Genomic DNA, 24,264 nt, shown 5'->3' on the forward strand with positions numbered 1-24,264 from the left:
CTGCCACCCTGGTTCATTATTGTAGTATCAAGATGCATAGCTTTTCTTTGTCACTATATATTTAAATTCAAGCAGGTGTTGCCTTAAACTCAAAAGTAATTCATTCAACTCCAGCATCAGGCTGTGCGGCAGATATTAGACTGACTTGGATGATAATATCACTGGTCAAAGATAATGGCCTTTCGTGGTTGTATTTTTAGACAAATGTTTTCTGAGGTTTCATGTACACATGACTTGTATTATGATTTAAGACTTTAACCACTGGGATAAATACTTTGTAAATGTTTTATCAGGAGTCATTCATTCCTATGTGCAGTAGACACTTGGCTAGAAGTGAGAACAAGATTTAGATCAAATTAAACTGGCTTGTGTGTACACTGGTTTAGAAAAGGACATATGAGGACATCCTTGACTTCATTCAGGAAGACCTGCAGTGTAGCAGGGGGGCAGAAGGAGAGGGGGGAATAGAGGGAAATCCTCCCTCTGATAGTGAGCAAGACTTTTATTTTCTTCGCTACTGTTACAAAATGTTGAAGTTCTTCAGTGCCCGGGACGATGAGAATGAAAGCCTCTTGGGTGCATTGACAGACGGTAAGGTTTTTAATTATATTGTATAGAGATGCAAGATGTATTTTCAATCAGGGGAAATTGTAGCTGATCTCCAATCATGCGTCTTGCTGCTCGCGACATTCATAGAACGACAGATCGAGGCACAAGTGAGAATATTGTTCAGCCTATATGAATTACTGGAAAGATACGACTATTTTTGGGAATAGCGTGATAAAGATAATATTGTGCTTAACTACTCTGCAACATTTAATGAAGCGAGATGAGCAGCAAATGTCGCATTGCCGTGTTCGCTGGTTGAGGGGATTTAAAACAGTTGCACGTGTGCTGGATACTGAGTACCGCAAACGCTCAGTCAGCTGAATAGGTTGGGCCCTATTGTTTAGTAATCGTCAGCATGAATGGAAGGGTTGGGGTGCGATAACATGGTTGAAGCTGCAATGCAGTTTTACCCCGAAAATAATTCACCAACGCCAGTAAAGGCTATGTGAAATTGTGCAATAGAGGCAATAACCAACCGAGGAGAGATCAATCACAGCATATCCCAAAATCTGAATTATGATTCCGATTTTCTTTCTCACGGTAATAACATTTTGGTGCATTTCAGTCGATAGTGAAGTAGAATTTTTAAACAGTATAGAATTACATTAATATTGTCTTAATTTGTGTTCTTGTCGTTATCCATTCATTATCTTGTCATTAAGCCTATAACTATTTGTATACACCTTGATTCATAATGTATAATAATAATGCAGGCTACATAATCTAACATCCAATTTTGCCACTGTTGGGGAAGTAGGGGTGCTGAGGGTGCTGCACCCCCTGAAAAATATATGTATATATATTATTTTTTTTCTCACAAAAGTAGTGCACTGGGCCTTTGCTAGTATTAGCGGACTGATATAGACGTCTATAGTGCTGGCCTTTTTTTTGTGTGCAGTAGTTGTATAATTAAGCAATAAGGCCAGAGTAGGTGTGGTATATGGCCTATATACCTTGGCTAAGGACTGTTGCAGAGTGCCTGGACACAGCCCTTAGCCATGAAATATTGGTAATATACCACAAACCCCTGAAGTGCCTTATTTCTATTATAAACTGGTTTCCAACATAATTAGTGCAGTAAAAATACATGTTTTGTCATACCCGTGGTATACGGTCTCATATATAATGGCTGTCAGCCAATCAGCATTCAGGGCTCAAATCACCCAGTTTATAATTGAGAACAGTATCTTGTAGGATTCAATAGTTAGAATTGTAAGAGTTATTGCCTTGTCCCTTCTCTGCAATTGTCATTCTAACGTAATCTAGAAAGAACAAAACCCTGTCCTCAAACATTTACATCAAAAGGTTCAAAGTTATGGGCAAGACACAAAATGTCCACATCAAATTAAATATTTTTCTTAATCAAATTATGTGGAAAACAACCACTTTTTGTGCAGTACTAATTTACCATCCTTACAAACCACTTAATGTAAGTGTATATTACTGTATTGTACATAGGCTGGTCATCTAGGGTTGTACCTGCAGTTTTTTCATCACAATGAAGGAAAATAATGCACAGTGCATTAATTGGGTACATTGAGCCATCAAGTGGTTTGTGATGATGTGATGTGAGGATGTGGCTCAGTTGGTAGTGCATGGCGCTTGCAATGCTTGGGTTGTGGGTTTGATTCCCACAGGGGACCAGTATGGAAATGTCTGCACACACTACTGTAAGAGCATCTACGAAAAATAATTAATAGATCATTTCAGTTTTCACATAGAGTTGCATTTGCAAAGTATTTCAAGAAACTGGAAAACATATCAAGCAAGTATTTTTATATTCCACAAGTATTATCAGATTAACTGTTTTATACAGATACAGATAATTATCAGACTGAAGTTACAAATGCTGGTAAACACTCAAATACATTGTTTACATTTTTCACAAAAGTAGTGCACTGGGCCTTTACCGGTCCTGTATTAGCAGACCGATAAAGATGTTTTCAGTCAGCCGTGGGCTGAATTTTTAATTTAACCTTTATTTAACTGAAGAGTTAAATAAAAGTAACATTTATTCAAAAGTAGTGCACTTCATAGGGAATAGGGTCCCATTTGGGATGCAAGAAAAGCTCTCTCAAGGACGACAGTGCACTTATGTTGGAGTCAGTGGATAATTTAACCTAGAGCCATATATATATAGATCTGGTTCAACCTATTAGATGCAACAAGATAAATGGCCAATTACCACCTAGGAACACAGCCCGTCAAATCTGGGGTCATGGTTATCGTGTGTGTGTGTGTGTGTGTGTGTGTGTGTGTGTGTGTGTGTGTGTGTGTGTGTGTGTGTGCGTGCATACAACGAACGCTTTTGTGAGTGCGTGTATGCGCTTGTGGACTGAATGTTTTATGTTCCTTATAGCCAGTTTTTTTCTCTCAGCGTGAAGCAGAATGTCTTTGTCAGGTTCATTTGACGTTTCTCTTCCAATGGTTTTGATCTGCATCCACGTCTTTGTATGAACAGATGAATTGGATGCTGCGTCTCTGATGGATGCTAAGCACCACTGGCTCCACAGACCCTGTCTGCTGATGCTCGAAGATGGGGATGTCACAAAGCCAGGACAGCTGGGCTGTGGACACATCGGATCAGAGTCCCCTGCAAAATCCAAAATCCCAGGGGCGACAAAAGAGGGTCCCATTTCCCAACTAGAGACCCCCGCTCAGAGGCTGATGAGACAGCTGGAGGAGGGGAACTGCGCTGTGACAACTCTCTCCACATGGGGAGAGAGGCATTTCGGGAAGGCCTCCACCCCTTTGATGCTCATACCCTCCAAAGTGCCAGAGGTGGAGATGAAGGAGGAGAAGAAGAGACCTCAGTTGCCCTCCTTCAAGGAGGACTCTGTGGTTGAGGAGAAGGAGCTGGAAGAGAGTGAACGTAAGCTGCACGACTCACCCAGTGGCTCAGATGGCATAGGTCCTGACCTGGACGCCACGTCTGATCGTCCTGTGGAGGAGCTCTATGAAGGCAGCCAGACCCAGGGGCCCAGACTGGGGCTTCAGAACCAGACCAAAGCCAACGGGTTGACTAATGATGAGACTAATGCCAACAGAGCACAGGTAGACAGTGAAGAGGGAGCTGTGGGGGACTGCACGCCTTCCCCTATGTCTCCATCAGTGGATCCAGACAATGAGCTACAGGCCGGCCCCATGGGCATTCTGTCCAGGGAGCGAGGCACTATCCTGGGGGAGGTGGCCCCCGTGTGGGTCCCTGACGCCCATACGCTGGTCTGTATGATGTGTGAAGTCAGGTTCACCTTCACAAAGAGAAGGCACCACTGCCGCGCCTGTGGCAAGGTGAGGGTCTTACACCACTTGGTTGTATTTAAATTAAGAAGGGATTGCATGTTGTCTATGGTCTCTTGTCCCTGAGAAAGGAGGCTGACCCCGTTAGTGTGTGTGTGTATGTGTGTGTATGTGTGTGTGTGTGTGTGTCCTACAGGTATTCTGTTCAGTGTGTTCCGGTCTAAAGTTCAGACTAACGCACCTGGATGGGAAGGAGGGGCGTGTCTGTGTCTCCTGTCACTCAACTCTAGTGAAAGGTGAGTATCACCTGACAACACTATTACCGTGACACTACAGGCAACAACGGTGTTTTACACAGTTCATTGGTGCAATATGCAGAAACATGTTCCTGTCAATATTATTGACACTCTCTCTCTCTTGTTATTTTCTTTAGGAACCCCTCCCAGGGGGAGAAGGAGGGTGTTGTTTGCTGATGAAATCCTATCCAATGAGAAATCAGACTCTGCTCCTTGTACACCAATCAGAGGCCCCACCTTCTCACCGCTATTATTGAGGAGAAGTATAGCTGCTACAATCAGAAGCGCCACTGGCTCACCACAGACCAGCCGGAGGACACCAATAGCACAGGGGCCGCCCCTGCTCAATGTATGTAACAAACCATTGTCAGACAAGACTCATTTAATGCAATTGATTTCAAATGAACATAAAATAGCTAAGGATGTGCTCACATGTAGTGTACTATCAGTCTTTCTGTTGATACCTTTGATATCATAACCCAAAGTAATCTATAAGCTCTCTCTCTCTTTCCTTCCTCCTCCCTCTCTCCTCTTCCTTGGGGCAGCAGGTAGCCGAGAGCCTCAAGGCTAGAGAAGTGGGTCGTTGCTGGTTCTAATCCCATGTCTGACAGGGGGACATCTGGTTGAGAGTGTCCTAGATGCCATCGCCTGCAGTTGTGGCCTTGAGCGAGGCACTTAACCCCTAAACTGCTCACTGGTGTGGTACTAGTAGCTGCCCACTGCTCCAGCCACTGTGTGTGTGTGTGTGTGTGTGGTACAACAGAAGACCAATGTCTGTCTTGTATGGATGAATAAAGTATTCTTCTCCCCTCTCCGTATAGCCTCTGCAGGAGGTGTGTGGGCCCTGTGGCTGGGGTACAGCAACCCTGGTCAGTAGCCACATCAGTAGCTCTGCCAACCTCATCCCACTGGATGGCCTCCCTCCCATCCTCACCTCTACTGGAGTCAAAGGAGGTACAACCAGGCTACCAACACTGGAGATGCTTACCGATGCTTAGGACCGGTGCCTGCTGGTTTTATGTTATACCTGATATTTAATTGCAGACACCTGGTGTCCCAGGTCTAAATCAGTCCCCAATTAGAGGGGAACAACAACAAAAACGCAGTGGAACTGGACCTGGCTTCGAGGTTGAGTTTGAGGGTCATAGGGTTAGGTAGTCAGCTACAGGATATGCAGAAGGCTAGCCCACTGTACTGGGATTGTCATAGCGTTAGGTAGTTAGCTACTGGAGATGCTAATGGCTGGCTAGTTCACTGTACTGGGATTGTCAAATGGACACTTCTTTTGAATAGTTTCTAAGGATGTCTAGGTCACCGTTTCATCTGTCTCACCAGACTACACGGTGGAGGAAAGGCCCTCTGAGAGGGTTCTCATCCAGGACCTGGAGAGCGGCAGGCCCAACTCCCTGGTCTTTGTCCTCAACGCCAACCTACTGGCCATGGTCAAGCTGGTAAACTGTATGTGACATTTTTTCTCAACATTCAACCTTTTTTCAGTTATTGATACTGTGTGACACCCTGTTTTCATCTTAGCTCACTATGGAATCATTCAAGTCACATGTAACCTCACATTGAAGCGCTACCTCTCATTGGCTTTCCTCAGATGTAAACAGGAAGTGCTGGTGTGTGACGTCGAAGGGCATGCACGCGGTGGGCCAGGTGGAAGTGGTGGTGCTGCTGCAATGTCTGCCCGAAGACAAGAGCTTCCCCAAAGACATCTTCAGCCACTTTATACAGCTCTACAGGGACGCCCTCACAGGTGAGACTGGCATTGACGTGGTCTGGCAAGTTAGCTACCATTGATCAGCACTGGATTGAGCTCTGAAGCAGGTCTTGAAAGAGTCCCATTTTCCTTCCATTTTACATTTTAGTCATTTGGCAGATGTTCTTATCCAGAGCAATTTACAATTAGTGCATTCGTCTTAAGATAGCTAGGTGAGACAACAACACATCACAATAGTATCAAGTACATTTTCCCTCAACATAGTAGTTACCAACAAAGTCAGTGTTAGTGGGATGGGTGCACCATGAAGGTTATTTAAGATACTCTTTAAAGAGGTAGGGTTTCGAAAGATGGGCAGGGACTCCGCTGTCCTGACTTTAGGGAGAAGCTGGTTCCACCATTGTAGTGCCAGGACAGAGATCAGCTTTGATTGGGCTGAGCGGGAGCTTTCGTGCCATAGGGGTATGAGGGACCAAGAGACCAGAGGTGGCGGAACTGAGTGCTCGAGTTGGGATGTAGGGTTTTTAAGCCTTGAGACAATTCCATGTGTGCATCAAGAAAGGTTCTCCACCAAATGGACTTCCAGCCAACTTGACACAACTGTGGGAAGTATTGGAGTCAACATGGGCCAGCATTCCTGTGGAACTCTTTCGACACCTTGAAAAGTCCATACCCGGACAAATTGAGGCTGTTCTGAGGGCAACTCAATATTAGGAAGGTGTTCCTAATGTATTGTACAGTCATTGATTATCTCTTTCCCTCCCTCCATTTCTATTTTTTCCCTCCATCTCTCTTTCTCTCTCTCTTTCTCTTTCTCTCTCTCTCTCTTTCTCTCTCTCTCTCTCTCTCTCTCTCATTCGCTCCCCCTCTCCGCCTCTCTCTTTCTCTTTCTCCCCCTCTCTCTTTCTGCAGGCAAGGTACTGAGCCACCTGGGTCTCTCCCAGTTCTCCAGTAGTTTCCTGGGCTGTGAGGAGCATGCAGGGTTCCTCTGGGTGCGCTCCACCCTCCAGTCCCTGCAGGGTCTCCCTATGCCCAACCAGCCCTTTCTCTTTGGCCTGCTGATCCACCGGGCTGAAGTGCCCTGGGCCAAGGCTTTCCCCCTGCGCCTCATGCTCAGATTGGGGGCTGAGTACAGATGTGAGTGGAGAGAGAGAGACTTTTGACTTTTGGTCTTTCTTTATTGAAACATTCTCAATTCATTTAAAACTCACCCCCCCACTCCTAAAATAAAATAAAAATATAAAAACCCTCCTACAACCGTATGTCCAAAACATCTTCCCCAGCAATACAGACAGCCCCCCAACACACCATATCTCCTCAAACTTCTCCACACATTTGATCATTTTATAGAACTCAAACTCAACCCTAAGGCGCGCAGAGACCATCCCATTAAACAGTAGTAAAGGGTCTGTTATCCCCCACCTTTGACCCTGTTCCTCCTTGTTAGCCAAATAGCTAACTTTGCCTGAGCAAACAGAAAATTCAACAAAACACATTTTTCTTTCTCCTTACTCGAATACCTGTATCCCATTATAAACATCCCAACAGCAAAAACCACCCCCAACCTGTCACACAGACATTCCAACAGAGACATTAATGGCATTAACCTGGTGCACACAGAAAACACATGAATTACAGTTTCTTTCATTTGACAGAAAGGACACCCCTGCCCAATTCCCGGATCAACCCGTGCCAACCAGCTGTTAGTGGCCAGGGCTCCATGAAGAACCCTCCACTGGAGGTCCCCTGACCTCTTTGGTACTGGGGGTTTGTAGAGCGCCCTCCATCTAAAACCCACCATACTCTCCGCCCCACATACCCCCTGCCACTGATGAGCCTTCACTCCTGTTAGGCTTCTAATGCTCCTAACCTTAACGCAGAGGTTGTAGAGGGCTTTACCTCCCACCCCCTCAAACTCCCCCAGGCTCGGAGTGTTAAAATCTAACAAGTCCTCCAGACCCCCTTGCCAGTCTCCAGTCTCTGCCGTCACCTGCAGTGGCGGGAACATTGGTGGCCCCTCTCCCTTTGGCCTCTCAAACACCCCCCTTACCGGCTCAGACAGTGCCTCCTGGACCTCCTCCAGGAATCTCTCCAGCAGCCTAAGAGACGTTATTCCTGTTTGTTGCGCCAAGACCTCCGGGGTTTTCCACCCCTCCTCTCCCAGCAGTCTCAGGTCACCCAGCCTTTGTAAACCCCCTGCCATCAGTTGCCTCTGCAGGGTGGCCGACTGAACCGATCTCAAAGGGATGGCTGGGTTGTGGAAGATAGGCTCCTCCCACACCCACTGCCCAGGCTCCACACCCCCTTCTCGTGTGGGACTTAGCAGCTGCCAGGCCCTCAGCACCGCAGAGTAAAACTCTGAGAGACCTGCTATACTCAGCCTCTCCAGCTTCATGAGGAACAGCTGCCGGTCCAACCCTAATCCGCCAGCTCTCCTCAGCAGCGCGCATGCTGGTTCCCTCCAGCCAACATCAGTGTGGTACAGCAGTCTCTGCACCGCCTTTAGTCGGAAAGCAGCCATCCTGCTCTCCAGTTCCACCAGGCCCTGTCCTCCTTCGTGGACGGTCATGTACAAAACTGCTGCCTTCAGCCAGTGATGTCCCGACCAAAAGAAGTCCACCAGCTTGCGTTGCAGGTCTGCAAGCAGACCGGCGGGGGGTTGAGGACAGCCAGTTTATGCCACAAGGAAGATGCCACCAGGTTGTTGATTATCAGCACCCTCCCTCTATATGACACTTGGGACAGGAGCCACCTCCACCTGGCCAGTCTTGACACCACTGCCTGTGACAGCCCCTCCCAGTTCTTGCTGACCCACCTCTCTGAGCCCAGGTACACCCCCAACACTTTAAGCCCTTCACAACCCCACTGCAAACCCCTGGAAGCAGAGGAGGAGCCCTATCCCCCATGCCCCACATAACAGAGCTTTGCTCTTTCCCCAGTTTACCTTAGCTGATGAAGCTCCCTCGTACACCTTCAGACTGGTCTCTAGTTCCTGCATATCTTGCCCATCCCTGACCATCACAGAAACATCATCTGCATATGCTGAGACTGCTATTCCTGTCACCACATCCATGCCTGTCCAGCACACTCCCCGCAGTCTCCTGCGTAGCAGTCCTAAAAAAGGCTCAATGGCTAGTGTGTACAGCTGCCCAGATAGAGGGCATCCTTGTCTAATGCCCCGTCTCACCCAGACTGGCCTACTGAGCCCCCTCCCACTTTAACCATACATGACGCCCCAGCATACAACAGCTTCACACAGGTCACAAAACTCTTCCCAAACCCAAACACAGACATCACATTAAACAGATACTCATGATCCACTCTATCAAAAGCCTTCTCTTGATCTAAAGAGACCAGTCCAAAGTTCACATTAGAACCTCTCGACAAGTCCAACATGTCCCTAATCAAGAACAAGTTGTCCGTGATTGAGCGTCCCGGTACACAATATGTCTGGTCCTTGTGTATTATAGAGTCTAGATGGGACTTCAGTCTGTTAGAGAGGACCTTGGCAAAAATCTTGTAGTCCGCACAGAGTAATGCCACAGGCCTCCAGTTCTTAAGTTCACACAAGTCCCCTTTTTTGGGCAGGAGAGTCAGAGCCGCCCGACGGCAGCTCATCGGCAACTCTCCTACCCCGACGCATTCACGCAACACGCAAAAGAAATCCTGTCCAATTGTTCCCCAGAATTTTTGTAAAATTCCACTGGAAGTCCATCGACCCCGGGTGCACGACCGGGGGACATCTGGGTTACTGCCTCTGCCAGTTCATGTGACAACAGAGGAATGTCCATTTCATCCCTCTGTGCCCGAGAGAGCTTAGGGAGTCCTGCGAACAAGACCTGAGCACACATAGGATCACACATTTCTGCCCTATACAATTCAGTATAAAACTCCACAGTCCGCTCCCGCATCTCCCCCACCACAGAGGTCACCCGCCCATCAGACAGCCGTAGACAATGCATACCCTTGGCTTCACTGCTCTGTCTTTCCAAACCAAAGAAGAAGGAGCTGGGAGCATCCATCTCCTTGAGCATGGAGAACCTAGCTCTTACAAGTGCTCCCTTTGCTTTAACCTGGAAAAAACTGCCCAGGTCCCTACGTAATTCGGCTAAGTTAGCCTGGAGGCCTACATTGCCTTGCCCCACCATCTCTACCTCCATCTCACTAATACACCGCTCTAGTTCCCCCAATACTCTCCTAGCCTCTGAGGATGAGAGAGCTGTGTACTGTTGACAGAAAAGCCGAATTTGCACTTTCCCCACATCCCACCATTGACTCAGAGACTCATACTCCTCTCTTCGCTGCCCCCATCTTTCCCAAAAATTGTGGAAACCTGAGCAAAAAGTGGCATCTTGTAAGAGCTTTACATTGAACTTCCAATAAGATGCCTGCCGGGGCCCTGGTGAAATAGACAGCCGAGCCATGGTTATGTGGTGATCTGAAAACCCCACTGGGAGAATGGTAGCACCCAGCAGCCTATTGCTCTGATTCCTGGACATGTAAAAACGATCAAGTCGAGCTGCACTCACCCTAGCCCCAAAAACCTTCACCCACGTATACTGTCTTGTGTTTGGATGTTTAGTTCTCCAAACATCCACTAGGTCAAACTGATTAAAGATATCCCTTAACACTCCCACTGACACTGAATGAGGCTCTTCCCCATTTCTGTCTTTTGTAAAATCCATTGTACAGTTCCAGTCACCTCCGATCACCAGCGTCTCCTCAGGCGCTACTTGTGAGAGTTCCTGTCTAAGACTCCCAAATAGAACCCCTCTTTCTCTCCCTGTGTTAGGCGCATACACATTTATAAAGACAAAACACATGTTGTTAATTTCTGCTTTAACAACAAGCAACCTACCCCTACACACCTCCTTTGAGGAGCAAATTTTTACAGCCAGACCCGGTGCAAAAAGGACTGCCACCCCTGCACTAAGATTTGTCCCATGGCTCAACACACTTGCCCCTTTCCACCAGAGCCCCCAATCAACTTCATTCACCACATCACTGCGTCTCCTGCAGAAACAACACCTGTACTTTTTTTTTTTTTGTTTTACATATTCACCCAACACACTCCTCTTTCCCGCATCTCTGGCGCCATTTATATTGAGCGAGCCTACCCGAAGAGTCTCCATAAGAAGTGGGAGAAAAGCCAGCAGAGAAATAGACCAATAGCAAAGCTCAAAAAGCCCCAGTGTCAGTAAGAAATTAAACATTTAAACAGTGTCTGAAGGTAAACCTTTACGCACTGTTGTGACCCACTTCCTCAACCTAAACCGTTTCCTGGGTGAGAGGACACCATGCCCCTCATTTGTCATAGCATGTTGTACTGATCTTACAAACTTTCTAGGATCAGAAAAAAAAGCCTCAAGATTAACTTTTTTTCCCCTTAGTCTCATTCAGGAACCTTGTCAGTTCTCTCAACGTGTACTTAGACCCCTCTGGTTGACTGGCTGTCAGCTCCGGGCCAATTGAAGAGGAGTCTGAAAAAATAACTCCTCATCCTCTTCCTCAGACTCACTTTCCTCCTCTTCTCTATCTCCCACCCTGACCACCTGCCCTTTCTCTCTGGTTAGGGCCTCACCCACAGCAACAGGCAACATTTCCATGGTGCCTTTGTCCACACCCTTTTCCTTTTCCTCTTGACACCCTCCTCCTCCCCCTAATCTCTTACACTTCCCCACTATACTCTCCTCATCCACTAGAATAACCTGACTAGACACAGTATCATCTGCACCACCCTCCATAGCATGACTAGGGCCAGCCTCAGCTACACCACCCTCCATAGCATGACTAGGGCCAGCCTCAGCTACACCACCCTCCATAGCATGTCTAGGCCCAGCCTCAGCTACCCCACCATCTCTAGCCTGACTAGACCCAGCCTCTGCTTCTCCACCATCTCTAGCCTGACTAGACCCAGCCTCCACTACCCTACCATCTCTAGCCTGACTAGACCCAGCCTCTGCTTCTCCACCATCTCTAGCCTGACTAGACCCAGCCTCCACTACCCTACCATCTCTAGCCTGACTAGGCCCAGCCTCATCTACACCACCATCTCTAGACTGACTAGGCCCAGCCTCTGCTGTCTGCATCTCCTTACCCCCTGCATTTTGACCTCGATTTCCACCACTTTTGTACCCTCACCTTGTCCTTTATGTGGGCACGCAAAACTCTTGTGCCCCAAATCCCCACATTCAAAACACCGTAGACTATCTGTGCTGGCAAAACCTGCATAGAGCCCCTCCCCATGCCTCACTTTAAAATGCACATTTAGCTGTTGCTCATTATTGTTCAGAAACATAAACACTTGCCTCCTGAACGAAACAACGTGCTTAACGGCATCTGCCTGAAAACCTGCTGACAGTACACGGAAACCGCTAGCAAACTTGACTCAGCTCTTTCCTAATTTGATCATCCATAATAAACGGAGGCAAATTTGCCACTACAACTCTTGTTGAAGGGGTAGAGAGAGGTGAAATTGACACCAACACATCCCTTACAAATATTCCGCTAGCAATTAGCCTACCGACCAAATTAGCCCTTTTCATGAACACAACCACAGCTTTGTTCATTCTAGAAGCAGAATGTATAAACTCAGCTCCTACCTGTTCACCGACCGCGAGCAGAACCTCCTCCACCTTAACTCCGTTCTCAGGAACACACCTGAATCCATGCTGTATCGACAGCGTCTCCTCCGCGCTAGGCTGAGAAGCCATTGCGCACACTACACCTTCCAACCCCCAGGAAAGTTACTCTGTCCTCTTCCACCCTAACTTTGAAAAAAAACTTTGGATACCGCTAAAAACAAATATTGCATTAACCCTCCACCATAGAAAATAACATTTAAACATGTAAGCACGCGCTCCAGCAGGTGTATCTCACTGATCATCCCTAAAGCCAACACCTCATTTGGCCGCCTTTCGTTCCAGTACTCTGCTGCCTGTGACTGGAACGAATTGCAAAAATCGCTGAAGTTGGAGACTTTTATCTCCCTCACCAACTTCAAACATCAGCTATCTGAGCAGCTAACCGATCGCTGCTGCTGTACATAGTCTATTGGTAAATAGCCCACCCATTTTCACCTACCTCATCCCCATACTGTTTTTATTTATTCACTTGCTCTTTTGCACACCAATATCTCTACCTGTACATGACCATCTGATCATTTATCACTCCAGTGTTAATCTGCAAAATTGTAATTATTCGCCTACCTCCTCATGCCTTTTGCACACATTGTATATACACTCCCCCTTTGTTTTCTACTGTGTTATTGACTTGTTAATTTGTTTATTCCATGTGTAACTCTGTGTTGTCTGCTCACACTGCTATGCTTTATCTTGGCCAGGTCGCAGTTGCAAATGAGAACTTGTTCTCAACTGGCCTACCTGGTTAAATAAAGGTGAAATAAATTTTAAAAAGAAGAAAAAAAAGAAAAGAATCAAGAAAGTTAGTTAGGATAGAGCTTTCCACACCAAACACTCAAACTCCAAAAACTCCCAGCATGAGAGAGAGAGAGAGAGAGAGAGAGAGCAACACAATTAGACCCAACCAAATCAGGAGAAAACAAAAAGATAATTACTTGACACATTGGAAAGAATTAACAAAAAAAAACGGAGCAAACTAGAATGCTATTTGGCCCTAATCAGAGAGTACACAGTAGCATAATACCTTACCACTGTGACTGACCCACAATTAAGGAAATATTTGACTATGTACAGACTCAGTGAGCATAGCCGCCAAAGGCAGACCTGGCTCATCCCATATCTATTGGGGGAAATACCACAGTGTGCCATCACAGCAGCAAGATTTGTGACCTGTTGTCACAAGAAAAGGGCAACCAGTGAATAACAAACACCATTGTTAATACAACCTATATTTATGTGAGTTTGTGTGTGTGAGAGAGAGTGAGAGAGAGAGAGAGAGAGATAGTGAGAGAGAGAATATGTGTGTGAGTAAGTGAGAGAGAAAGTGTGTGTGCACCTGTATGCATCAGAGACACAGTGTGCAGCATTTGACGGCCACGTCCAGTGTCATCCCATTAAGGCGTTCCTCTCCCTTTCCAGTTTACCCCTGTCCTCTGTACAGCGTGCGCTTCAGGAAGGCTCTGTTTGGGGAAACCGGCCACACCATCATGAGACTACTAGTAGTAAGTAGCTTGCCTCTCATTACACTAACAACAATCAACACCAAGGGTGTGTTCATTAGGGCACACCGTACCAAAGTGTTTTACAACGGAAAATGAATGGAGCGTTTTTTACTGGACGAGTTCAGAAAATCCCTCTCTGTTTAGGTCTGTTTTCTTCCATTTGGGGCCTAATGAATTACACATTTTTCCCTCATTGCTTACCAGGACTTCAGGAATTACCGGTACACTCTGCCAGTGGTGCCTGGACTCACTGTAGATCTGGAAGCTCAGAGGACCTGCATTAAAATCCCTACCAACAGCTATGATGAGGTACAGGCAAACCATGAAGCAGCACTTGGTTACGCTTTATAATAACTGTAATGAATACGGCGTTATAAATGCATATAAATTATAAAGAACTCCATTATAAACAACTCTTTCAGCAATAGATCAAGGGTTGATATCAATCATGCCTCTCTTTCTACCCTTCCACCTCTCCCTCTCTCTCTCTACCCCTATCTTTCACCTCTCAAATCAATTCAACAGGCTTTATTGGCACGGGAAACATATGTATACATTACCAAAGCAAGTGAAATAGATAATTGAAAATCTCTCTCTCTTTCTCAGCTGATGAAGGCTTTGAATAAGTCCAATGAGCATGTGCTGGCCATGGGGGCATGCTTCAACGTGGCGGCAGACTCCCACCTCATCTGTGTTCAGGGGGACGATGGCGAGTACCAGACCCAGGCCATCAGCATCCACAATCAGCCTCGCAAAGGTGGGAGCTCCCCTAGAATCAACAGAGGGCGATGTGGGCTAGGGGAGACTGTAATCTCTCATGGGCATGTAATATTTAAAATTGTATATAACTGTCTTAATGTTTCTGGACATTAGCAGCAGCTAATGGGGATCCTTAATAAATACAAATACAAATCTGAACAAATTATGCAAGATTTTACTTCTGGGTTGCAGAGATTATTAGGGAGACTGAGACAGAGTCCACTGCCTGTCCTGTAATCAAAGAGAACCACCAGTAGAGAAGGAATGCTACACAGCAGCACATCACCTACAATCAGGGAGAGAGAGATTATGGTACAGAGATGTAATACTGACTGCCACATAACACCCACCATGTATCTGGCCTTTGACAGCCGAGGGAAAATCGTATGTATAATTTGCAATGTTTTTAAACGCGCTCACTGCAAGAACTGAACTGTGCCTTAGCTACCACTGGAGGGCAATGTGGTGTCATGTGAGAGGGTGAAATATACAGGTGGAGAAAGCTTAGTTCTGTCATTATTTTTGGTTTGTCCAACTGTAATATTGAAGGTGTTTATATACTAAACTCAGCAAAAAAATCCAAATAACTTCACAGATCTTCATTGTAAAGGGTTTAAACACTGTTTCCCATGCTTTATGTTAAATGAAACATAAACAATTCATGAACATGCACCTGTGGAACGGTCGTTAAGACACTAACAGCTTACAGACGGTAGGCAATTAAGGTCACAGTTATGAAAACTTAGGACACTAAAGAGGCCTGCCTACTAACTCTAAAAACACCAAAAGAAAGATGCCCTGGGTCCCTGATTATCTGCATGAACGTGCCTTAGGCATGCTGCAAGGAAGCATGAGGACTGCAGATGTGGCAAGGGAAATAAATTGCAATGTCCGTACTGTGAGACGCCTAAGACAGTGCTACAGGGAGACAGGACGGACAGCTGATCGTCCTCGCAGTGGCAGACCACGTGTAACAACACCTGCACAGGATTAGTACATCCGAACATGATGGCAAAAACAACTGCCCGAGTTGCACCAGGAACGCACAATCCCTCCATCAGTGCTCAGACTGTCCGCAATAGGCTGAGAGAGGCTGGACTGAGGGCTTGTAGGCCTGTTGTAAGCCAGGTCCTCACCAGACATCACCGGCAACAACAATCGCCTATTGGCACAAGCCCACCGTCGCTGGATCAGACAGGACTGGCAAAAAGTGCTCTTCACTAACGAGTCGTGGTTTTGTCACACCAGGGGTGAGGGCCGGATTCACGTTTATCGTCGAAAGAATGAGCGTTACACCGAGGCCTGTACTCTGGAGCGGGATCGATTTGGAGGTGGAGGGTCCATCATGGTCTGGGGCGGTGTGTCACAGCATCATCGGACTGAGCTTGTTGTCATTGCAGGCAATCTCAACGCTGTGCGTTACAGGGAGAACATCCTCCTCCCTCATGTGGTACCCTTCCTGCAGGCTCATCCTGACATGACCCTCCAGCATGACAATGCCACCAGCCATACTGCTCGTTCTGTGCATGATTTCCTGCAAGACAGGAATGTCAGTGTTCTGCCATGGCCAGCGAAGAGCCCAGATCTCAATCCCATTGATCACGCCTGGGACCTGTTGGATCGGAGGGTGAGGGCTAGGGCCATTCCCCAAAATAAGTCCGGGATCTTGCAGGTGCCTTGGTGGAAGAGTGGGGTAACATCTCACAACAAGAACTGGCAAATCTGGTGCAGTCCATGAGGAGAAGATGCACTGCAGTACAAATTGCAGCTGGTGACCACACCAGATTTTTTTATTTTATTTCACCTTTATTTAACCAGGTAGGCTAGTTGAGAACAAGTTCTCATTTACAATTGCGACCTGGCCAAGATAAAGCAAAGCAGTTCGACACATACAACGACACAGAGTTACACATGGAGTAAAACAAACATACAGTCAATAATACAGTATAAACAAGTCTATATACGATGTGAGCAAATGAGGTGAGATAAAGGAGGTAAAGGCAAAAAAAGGCCATGGTGGCAAAGTAAATACAATATAGCAAGTAAAACACTGGAATGGTAGATTTGCAGTGGAAGAATGTGCAAAGTAGAAATAAAAATAATGGGGTGCAAAGGAGCAAAATAAATAAATAAATACAAATAAATACAGTAGGGAAAGAGGTAGTTGTTTGGGCTAAATTATAGGTGGGTTATGTACAGGTGCAGTAATCTGTGAGCTGCTCTGACAGTTGGTGCTTAAAGCTAGTGAGGGAGATAAGTGTTTCCAGTTTCAGAGATTTTTGTAGTTCGCTCCAGTCATTGGCAGCAGAGAACTGGAAGGAGAGGCGGCCAAAGAAAGAATTGGTTTTGGGGGTGACTAGAGAGATATACCTGCTGGAGCGTGTGCTACAGGTGGGAGATGCTATGGTGACCAGCGAGCTGAGATAAGGGGGGACTTTACCTTGCAGGGTCTTGTAGATGACATGGAGCCAGTGGGTTTGGCGACGAGTATGAAGCGAGGGCCAGCCAACGAGAGCGTACAGGTCGCAGTGGTGGGTAGTATATGGGGCTTTGGTGACAAAACGGATACCGACTGTTACTTTTGATTTTGACCCCCCCTTTGTTCAGGGACACATTATTCCATTTCTGTTAGTCACATGTCTGTGGAACTTGTTCAGTTTATGTCTCAGTTATTGAATCTCGTTATGTTCATACAAATATTTACACATGCTAAGTTTGCTAAAAAATAAACACAGTTGACAGTGAAAGGACGTTTCTTTTTTTGGTTAAGTTTACAAGTCAAGTGGTGATATGTGGTGTTGTGTTTTGTTTCAGTCACTGGTTCCTGCTTTTTTTTGTTCAGTGGAGCCCTTAAAGCAGCATCAGGATATCTGGCCAAATCCAGCATCGTTGAAGGTACTGTCATCCGTGTGTATCTTCATTTAGATCTGGAACATTACCATACTAATCATTTTCAACTATTCACATACAGAAATAGTCTTATTAAGAGAACATTACTACTAACTTTCATCCTAAATAGGATTTCCTTATTTAGAGTCTCTCAATGTTTGTGTGTATGTGTGTGTCCATGTGCACTCAAGGTGTGTGTGGCTGTATGTATGTGCAGGTGAGTGTGCGTGTCCTTGTTGCTGTCTGTGTGTGTTTTTGCTCTATTGCTGTCCCTCTCTCCAGATGGGCTGATGGTGCAGATCACTGTGGAGACCATGGTGGAGCTTCGCCGGTCGCTACGGGAGATGAAAGACTACAACATCTCCTGTGGGCGGATCGACCAATCAGACAGCCAAGAGCATGTCCAGGTCCAATGGCAAGAGAAAGAATGCACTGTAAACAAGGGGTAATGGTTTGGTCATTACATCTGCCCTGATCAGTGTTCCATGGCTAGTTCTGTAGCCTATCATTAAACTACCTTTAACCTCTCACTAACCCTAACCCACTGTCGTTTCATCCAGTCTCCAAGTCTGTCTCAGACCTGTGAGCCCCCTGCCCATTAACCATTCTCTATCGATGTAGGCTACTCTTTATCGTTGCCTGCAACTTTGTATTTGTGTGTGTGTGTGTGTGTTTCCCCCCAGGGTTATTAGCCCCATTGATGGCAAGTCCATGGAGTCCATCAGCAGTATCAAGATGTTCCAGAAGTCTGAGTACAAGGCCAATGGAAAGGTCATCCGCTGGACAGAGGTTAACCCCAGCCTTTGGACCAAACAATATCTAGGGAATATCTAGGACACATCTAACCACTAGTCTTGACTCCTACTCAAAGCCTCTTTATTACTGTATTCTGTAAGTGCATTGTTGTCTTGTGTCCTTCAGGTGTTCTCCTTACAGAAGGGGGGTCATCCTAAGAGCCAGGGTGACCACCATACAGAACACAGCAGGCTCACAGAGAGACTGGCCCGGGCATTCTGCCTGGCACTGGGCCCACACCTCAAGTTGCTGAAGGAGGATGGTATGGCTAAGCTGGGGCTGCGCGTCACGCTGGACTCCCACCAGGTGAGGGCGCCATTGGCTAGGATGAAGATACTGCACGTAGGTCATTGGCCAATTTAGACCTTTGAGGAAATGTAATCTTTGAAATTGTATATCACTTTATTCCCGCCTGACTTCAATAGTTGTAATACTTCTTGAATGACTAATATGTGAGTGGTTGACCACCTTTTAATATAAAGTTATTCTTTATTTAAATAGTGATCGGATATAGGCCTGCATAATATTACCAAAGTTAGCAGTTGAACCCATAGATGTGTAGTGGTTAACATCGCTTTTCCATGTCCCAGGTGGGGTTTGTGGCCGGCAGTAACGGCCTGCCCCTCCCAGCCTCGTACCTCAAAGCCCTGGAAACAGTGCTGATCCCCATCATCCACAGCAGGGGGCGCAAGAGGAGCGAAGAACCCTTAGTCATGGAGCTCATTTTCTATATCCTGGAGAACATTTCCTAGGGGAAAGGGGGTCAAAGTGCACACACTCATCCCCACACCATCCTCTCCCCTGGTTCTCCATTTGTGCTGGTGTGAGTTCGATAGCTTCAAAACAGCATTGGTTGGAGGAGTAAGCTCTTTCATGGGACATAGTAACTCGCCTCCAGGATATGTCTCAGCCAGCCTATAAGAAAGGGTGGCTGGATGGTAAGTGGTCTGACTCACCAAAGCTCACCCTGCCTTGGCATCTGCAGCAGTAAATATTATATGGCTTGAGAATGGTACATTTCTGTATATTTTCAATAAATACCCATATTTTGAGAATGCCTTTAAACTGGGGGCTGTATTCAGTTCCAATGGGAAAATGAGAATGACTTGAAATGTTATTTATCAGTAGACCTGTAGCTAGCTGTTTGATGCAAACTGAATTCATTCATGTTTAATAACGTTTTAAAATCGGATGTATTTTAATTCCTCTCGATTACCCCCAAAATGCATTACAGTCAACCTAGGGTGAATAAACAAGAACACAAAGGACATCATACAAGGATCTGTCAAACATTGTTTGAAATGCTTGTGGAAATCAAGGTATAAAGTTCCATTTTCCGTCAGGATCAGTATCCGAGCAGATGTAAGGAGACAATGTCCACCTTTATTTACAGTGTCAAGGTCTCACAAAAACGCTTTGAAAGAAGCACCATAATGTTGCTCTGTCATGACAAGCAGGTCATTTACCAACTCATTGAGGTTGTTGGACTTTACAGCCCTGTGAAGTAAGAATGGCATTAGCCTCGACACGTCATAGATACTGTAGACATTTCCAGACAGTCATTACCATTAGAGGTTGTGTCGTTGGCATTATTAGGTAATTTACAGTACACATGTCACCAGCTCAAAGTCAAACTCATATACCGGTATTATGTGTTTGCCCTAGTCCAACCCTGAACCAGGCCCCTCCCCCACACAAAGTGATGTGGGTTGGGTGAACAATGATGAGTGAGAAAGTTACAGAGGGTCAAAGATAATGCCAAGACATCGAATTTCCCGTTTTTGGAAATGGTGAGCGATTAGCATGTCTTGGGGGTATGATCTTTGACCCCCTGTACCTTTCACACATCATTATTCACAATTAATTCAGGATTATTGATAATCGTGTTAGCATTATCCATAATCAAGTGGTTAGAAACATTCTATTCTTATTTACAATAAAAATGACACAATACATTATTTACCATTCCTTTCTATTGGGCACAAAATAATCTGACACACAATCAAAAACTGCAAATCCAGCCAACAAGTTTGTAGAGTCACAAGCTTGATGTGGTCATTGTGTGCTAGGAATATGGGACCAAATACTAAACTTTTGACTACTTTATTTACAATAATCTTTAGAGGTGTCAATTTTGAACCTTGCCTTTTTAGAAAAAAAAGAGTTACTTGTTAAACAAAATCTCTTTCTTTTAGTATAAAATATAATTTCCCATTTTTTTTTATACAATATAGCTCAGTATTTTTATTATTTATTTTATATAGTCATTATTGCTCATCTTTATCATAGGTGGCAACATCAGTAAAGAGATAACATCAGGTCATAGCATGTCTCTTCATAAATTGTGTTCCATAGTAAGTTCAGTTTAAAAAATAAAAAATAAACGAAATGTGGGACCCCAACCGCAGAAGTCATTGACCTCGTCATTTCCCCAGCTTTTTGTGCTGAATAAAACTAAAAACGATCAGAAAATAAACATAACCAAAACATTCTTTGGAATCCACAGTAGTTTGTGCGGGATCTCGTATTCACGCGTCTCGGATGTTCTTTTCTGAAGACCCTAGGACTTCTTCATCTTGCCCGCATGGGCACTGCCATTTTCGTGGTGACTGGAACCGTTGCTTGTGCCATTACTGTTACCTTTCTTGTGGTGCTTGCCATTGGCGACCATGGTGGTCCCGTTGGCCTTGCCTTTGAGGCCAGGCTTGGAGTCCTGCTTAGGCAACCGCTTTCCCTTCACATATGCCTGGTACCAGAAGTTGGAGAAGAGCACGAAGAAGAAGGTACCATACATCCAGATGAGGTGGATGAACAGGGGGACCTGGTAGTCACAGCTGTCCATGAAGTAATACTGGGTGACGTGGAGGGACACCATCACAAACTGAACCTGTTGGTGGAATGAAGAGGAACAAATCGCATATGGAGAAGAATGTTCTGAAGTGGCACAGCTATTGCACTGATGAATAATGGTCTCAGACTATTTGTTTTACTACTTTAGTATATTGCATCTACAAAAGTTTTTTTATTTTTCAAACTAGTACAGATCACCTTTTAGAGAAACAACAAAAAAATGCTGTATAAACAGCCAAAGACCTGGCAAAAGCTTACTACTCATAGTACAAATTTATACTGGAAATGACAATGTCATAAACATCCATTCAAACTAAGAAAACATACCAGTTGGATGGCGGTCATGTACTTCTTCCACCAGAGGAACTTTTGGAAGCGTGGTCCAGCCGCAGACAGGCCGTAGTAAGAGTACATGATGACGTGGACGATGCAATTCACCATGGCATGGAAAGAGCCTATTCCCCCTGAGGTAAAACACACAGAACACTTCAAACCAACCCTGCTCATATTCCACTGGATCCACCAACAACATACCTTTGTCTACTGCAAATAGAATTGTCTTCCCACCATTTTACAATACCAAATATTGTGGACTCACCGGGAGCTAAACTGACACCCCACCACCAGGTCCAGGGCATAAAAGAGTGGTGGAAGACGTGCAGGAAGGTGATCTGGCCATGTTTCTTCCTCAGAACGAAAAACACCTGACCCAACGAGAGAAACGCGTCAAATACAACTATGATGACCATTACGTGAACAGGTGGGAATGACTGAAGAGATGCAAATCTGTAGGAAATAAACAGTCTTACCGTGTCCAAGAGCTCAATGAATTTGGAGAACAAGAATAACCAGGCCACTCGAACCATCTAGTGAGGGAACACAGCACACCATGCAAACGTGAGAAATTGGACAAAACAGCCTATTAATAGTAATCTAAAGATAGTATTGTCACAGTGGATCAGTAGGAATATCCTAAGAATGTGTATCTTGTCTTGCATACTTTCTTTCAAAGATGATGTATCTCATGACCATGACGGGGGAGGGGGGGACCATGTGTGAAGCAAAAACTCAGGACTTACTCTAAGGCCTTGGGGGCTGTCCGAGTAATCAACGGCATCACATCTCCATGTGTATGTCGTGGCCCAGCCTGACATCATGAACTAAAAAGACAAGAGAACAAATTGAGACAAACAGATACTGTAGCTACCGGTAGTCAAACTAGATTGGAAAGAAGCCATACTGTTATTAACATAAGCAAGTGTATATTGACTATATGGGTCATCTTCTACATGTAAATCTCAAATCTTATTTACCTCCGTCAATCTAGGCAATGGTTCATTTAGCTAGTGTTCCAATTATCCAGCACACTCTGGCCAAGTATGGCAATAACCCATTCAGACAGAGCTGCCACATACCAAACACCAAATACACTGCTAGGGAAAAGACTGGCTCCAAGTCCTGTAGAGATGCCTCTCAAAAGAACCAATCAAGAACCCCGATCTTTGAGAGACAAGAGATTTGCGTCATAGTGTTTCACCTCATAGACAATAAAGGCGTTCAATGCCACCATGGAGAAGTTGTAAGTGATCATGGCCTCCTTGAGTTGGAAGGGCTTGCGGTTGGCCATGAAGCGAGGCCCAGCAACCAGCACGAAGAAGATGTAGGTCAGCAAGATGGCCGACATGTTCACCGGACTCCCCATGAGTGGGTAACTCCATAGTCGCGGGTCTGAGAAACAAAACATGAGCTGTAAAATAAACTACAAAACAGGTTTATGACCACAAAAAAATATATACTTGCTTACAGCTTTCACGGTACACAAAGCAGAGGTATAGTTAAGTAATTAACTAGGCATAAAAATACCTCACCTGTTCCCTTCAAGAGATACTCATAAACCCCCATGGCTCTAGCACCAATGTCCTGAAGCATTTTGACTAGCTTCCGCCTCTGGTATCACCACCCAATCACCTGTGGAAAATCTAATTAATTAGTCATGTCATTTTTATGGATTTTGCATTACCCGCTTTAAAAATATATATTATATTGTATATAAATGTTTGTTTTTTACTCAGTAGAGCTTTGAGATAACTCTAATGAAAAGCGCTATAAACAAATTACATGTATTATATATAAAAAAAAAAATACGCTACTCCAAATCCCTTACATACTGACTAATGTGATATGCTATTGCAATATCTTTAGGTACTGACTTTACAATATATTTTACCCAAACATCATTCATGGTATTAATCTGCCTGCATCATATTTAATAATCTAGTCATAGTTGTATTTGGCAAAACCATCAACCCTTACTCACAAAAACATGACACAGAACATCACTTTACAGCTAGTATTTTATTTGGTTTCATGACATGAAAGAAGGAGACAGGAAATGTGCGTGTGCTACAGTTGATGATCCTTGTTCAGCAACAGTGTGTTCTGGTTCTGAACAAATATCACTGACCCAGCATACCACACTCTGCCCCCACATCCCAGCATGCCTTGCCCCTGTCCCGGCAGACATGGCCTGACAGCAGAGAGGAGGGGCTACAGGGGACAGACGAGCGTCTCCATCCCACAGCATTCGCCTCAGTTTGGGACTGCAAAGTATGGGAACCAGGCCAAAAAACAGAACCACAGCAAAACACAAACGCGCTCTCTCTGCTCTCCCCGAATGACCCCAGCCGTGAGAGGGAGGAGGCAAAAGGCAATCATCTTTGAAGTTTGAATTTGTTCTAGACCAGTCTCATGAGATCCAGGTGTTGACAGAACTACCCTGACTGAAGAGAGAGATGAAACAGGCTTATTTACCAACATGTTACGTTTGGGAACAAACAGCATAACACAGGTGGGACGGTTTAACCTCAAGGTTTATAAAAGATTGGACTGAAGACTGGTGTTCCACAGACTGGCACATTTTACCTTAGGGTTATAAGGACAATTGGACTGAACTCAGCGAC

At 45.3% G+C, this 24,264-nt stretch overlaps 2 protein-coding genes across 3 annotated transcripts in view; one reads left to right on the forward strand and one right to left on the reverse strand.

Annotated features, from left to right (window-relative positions):
* The first annotated feature begins 388 nt into the window (after nt 1-388).
* On the forward strand, nt 389-20,605 carry zfyve9b (zinc finger, FYVE domain containing 9b). The gene is made up of 16 exons (XM_024415149.2): nt 389-591; nt 3,071-3,900; nt 4,046-4,145; nt 4,283-4,494; nt 4,967-5,099; nt 5,481-5,603; nt 5,749-5,904; nt 6,781-7,005; nt 13,929-14,011; nt 14,216-14,320; nt 14,618-14,768; nt 17,585-17,665; nt 17,942-18,104; nt 18,343-18,448; nt 18,581-18,760; nt 19,045-20,605. The coding sequence occupies exons 1-16, from the start codon at nt 528-530 to the stop codon at nt 19,204-19,206; spliced, it is 2,874 nt and encodes a 957-aa protein (XP_024270917.1). The 5' UTR covers nt 389-527; the 3' UTR covers nt 19,207-20,605.
* Nucleotides 19,629-24,264, reverse strand: part of elovl1b (ELOVL fatty acid elongase 1b) — a 31,383-nt gene continuing 26,747 nt past the window's right edge. For both annotated transcript variants that reach the window (XM_024415153.2, XM_024415152.2), the window contains exons 2-8: nt 23,173-23,272; nt 22,842-23,032; nt 22,384-22,464; nt 22,114-22,170; nt 21,903-22,008; nt 21,632-21,768; nt 19,629-21,341 (exon numbers count right to left, since the gene is read on the reverse strand). In XM_024415153.2, the coding sequence (XP_024270921.1) occupies nt 21,015-21,341; nt 21,632-21,768; nt 21,903-22,008; nt 22,114-22,170; nt 22,384-22,464; nt 22,842-23,032; nt 23,173-23,233 (960 nt within the window). In that variant the 5' untranslated portion in view covers nt 23,234-23,272 and the 3' untranslated portion in view covers nt 19,629-21,014. The remainder of the gene's footprint in view (nt 21,342-21,631; nt 21,769-21,902; nt 22,009-22,113; nt 22,171-22,383; nt 22,465-22,841; nt 23,033-23,172; nt 23,273-24,264) is intronic.

Source organism: Oncorhynchus tshawytscha, linkage group LG06 (assembly GCF_018296145.1).
Source record: "Oncorhynchus tshawytscha isolate Ot180627B linkage group LG06, Otsh_v2.0, whole genome shotgun sequence".
Lineage (NCBI taxonomy): Eukaryota > Metazoa > Chordata > Actinopteri > Salmoniformes > Salmonidae > Oncorhynchus > Oncorhynchus tshawytscha.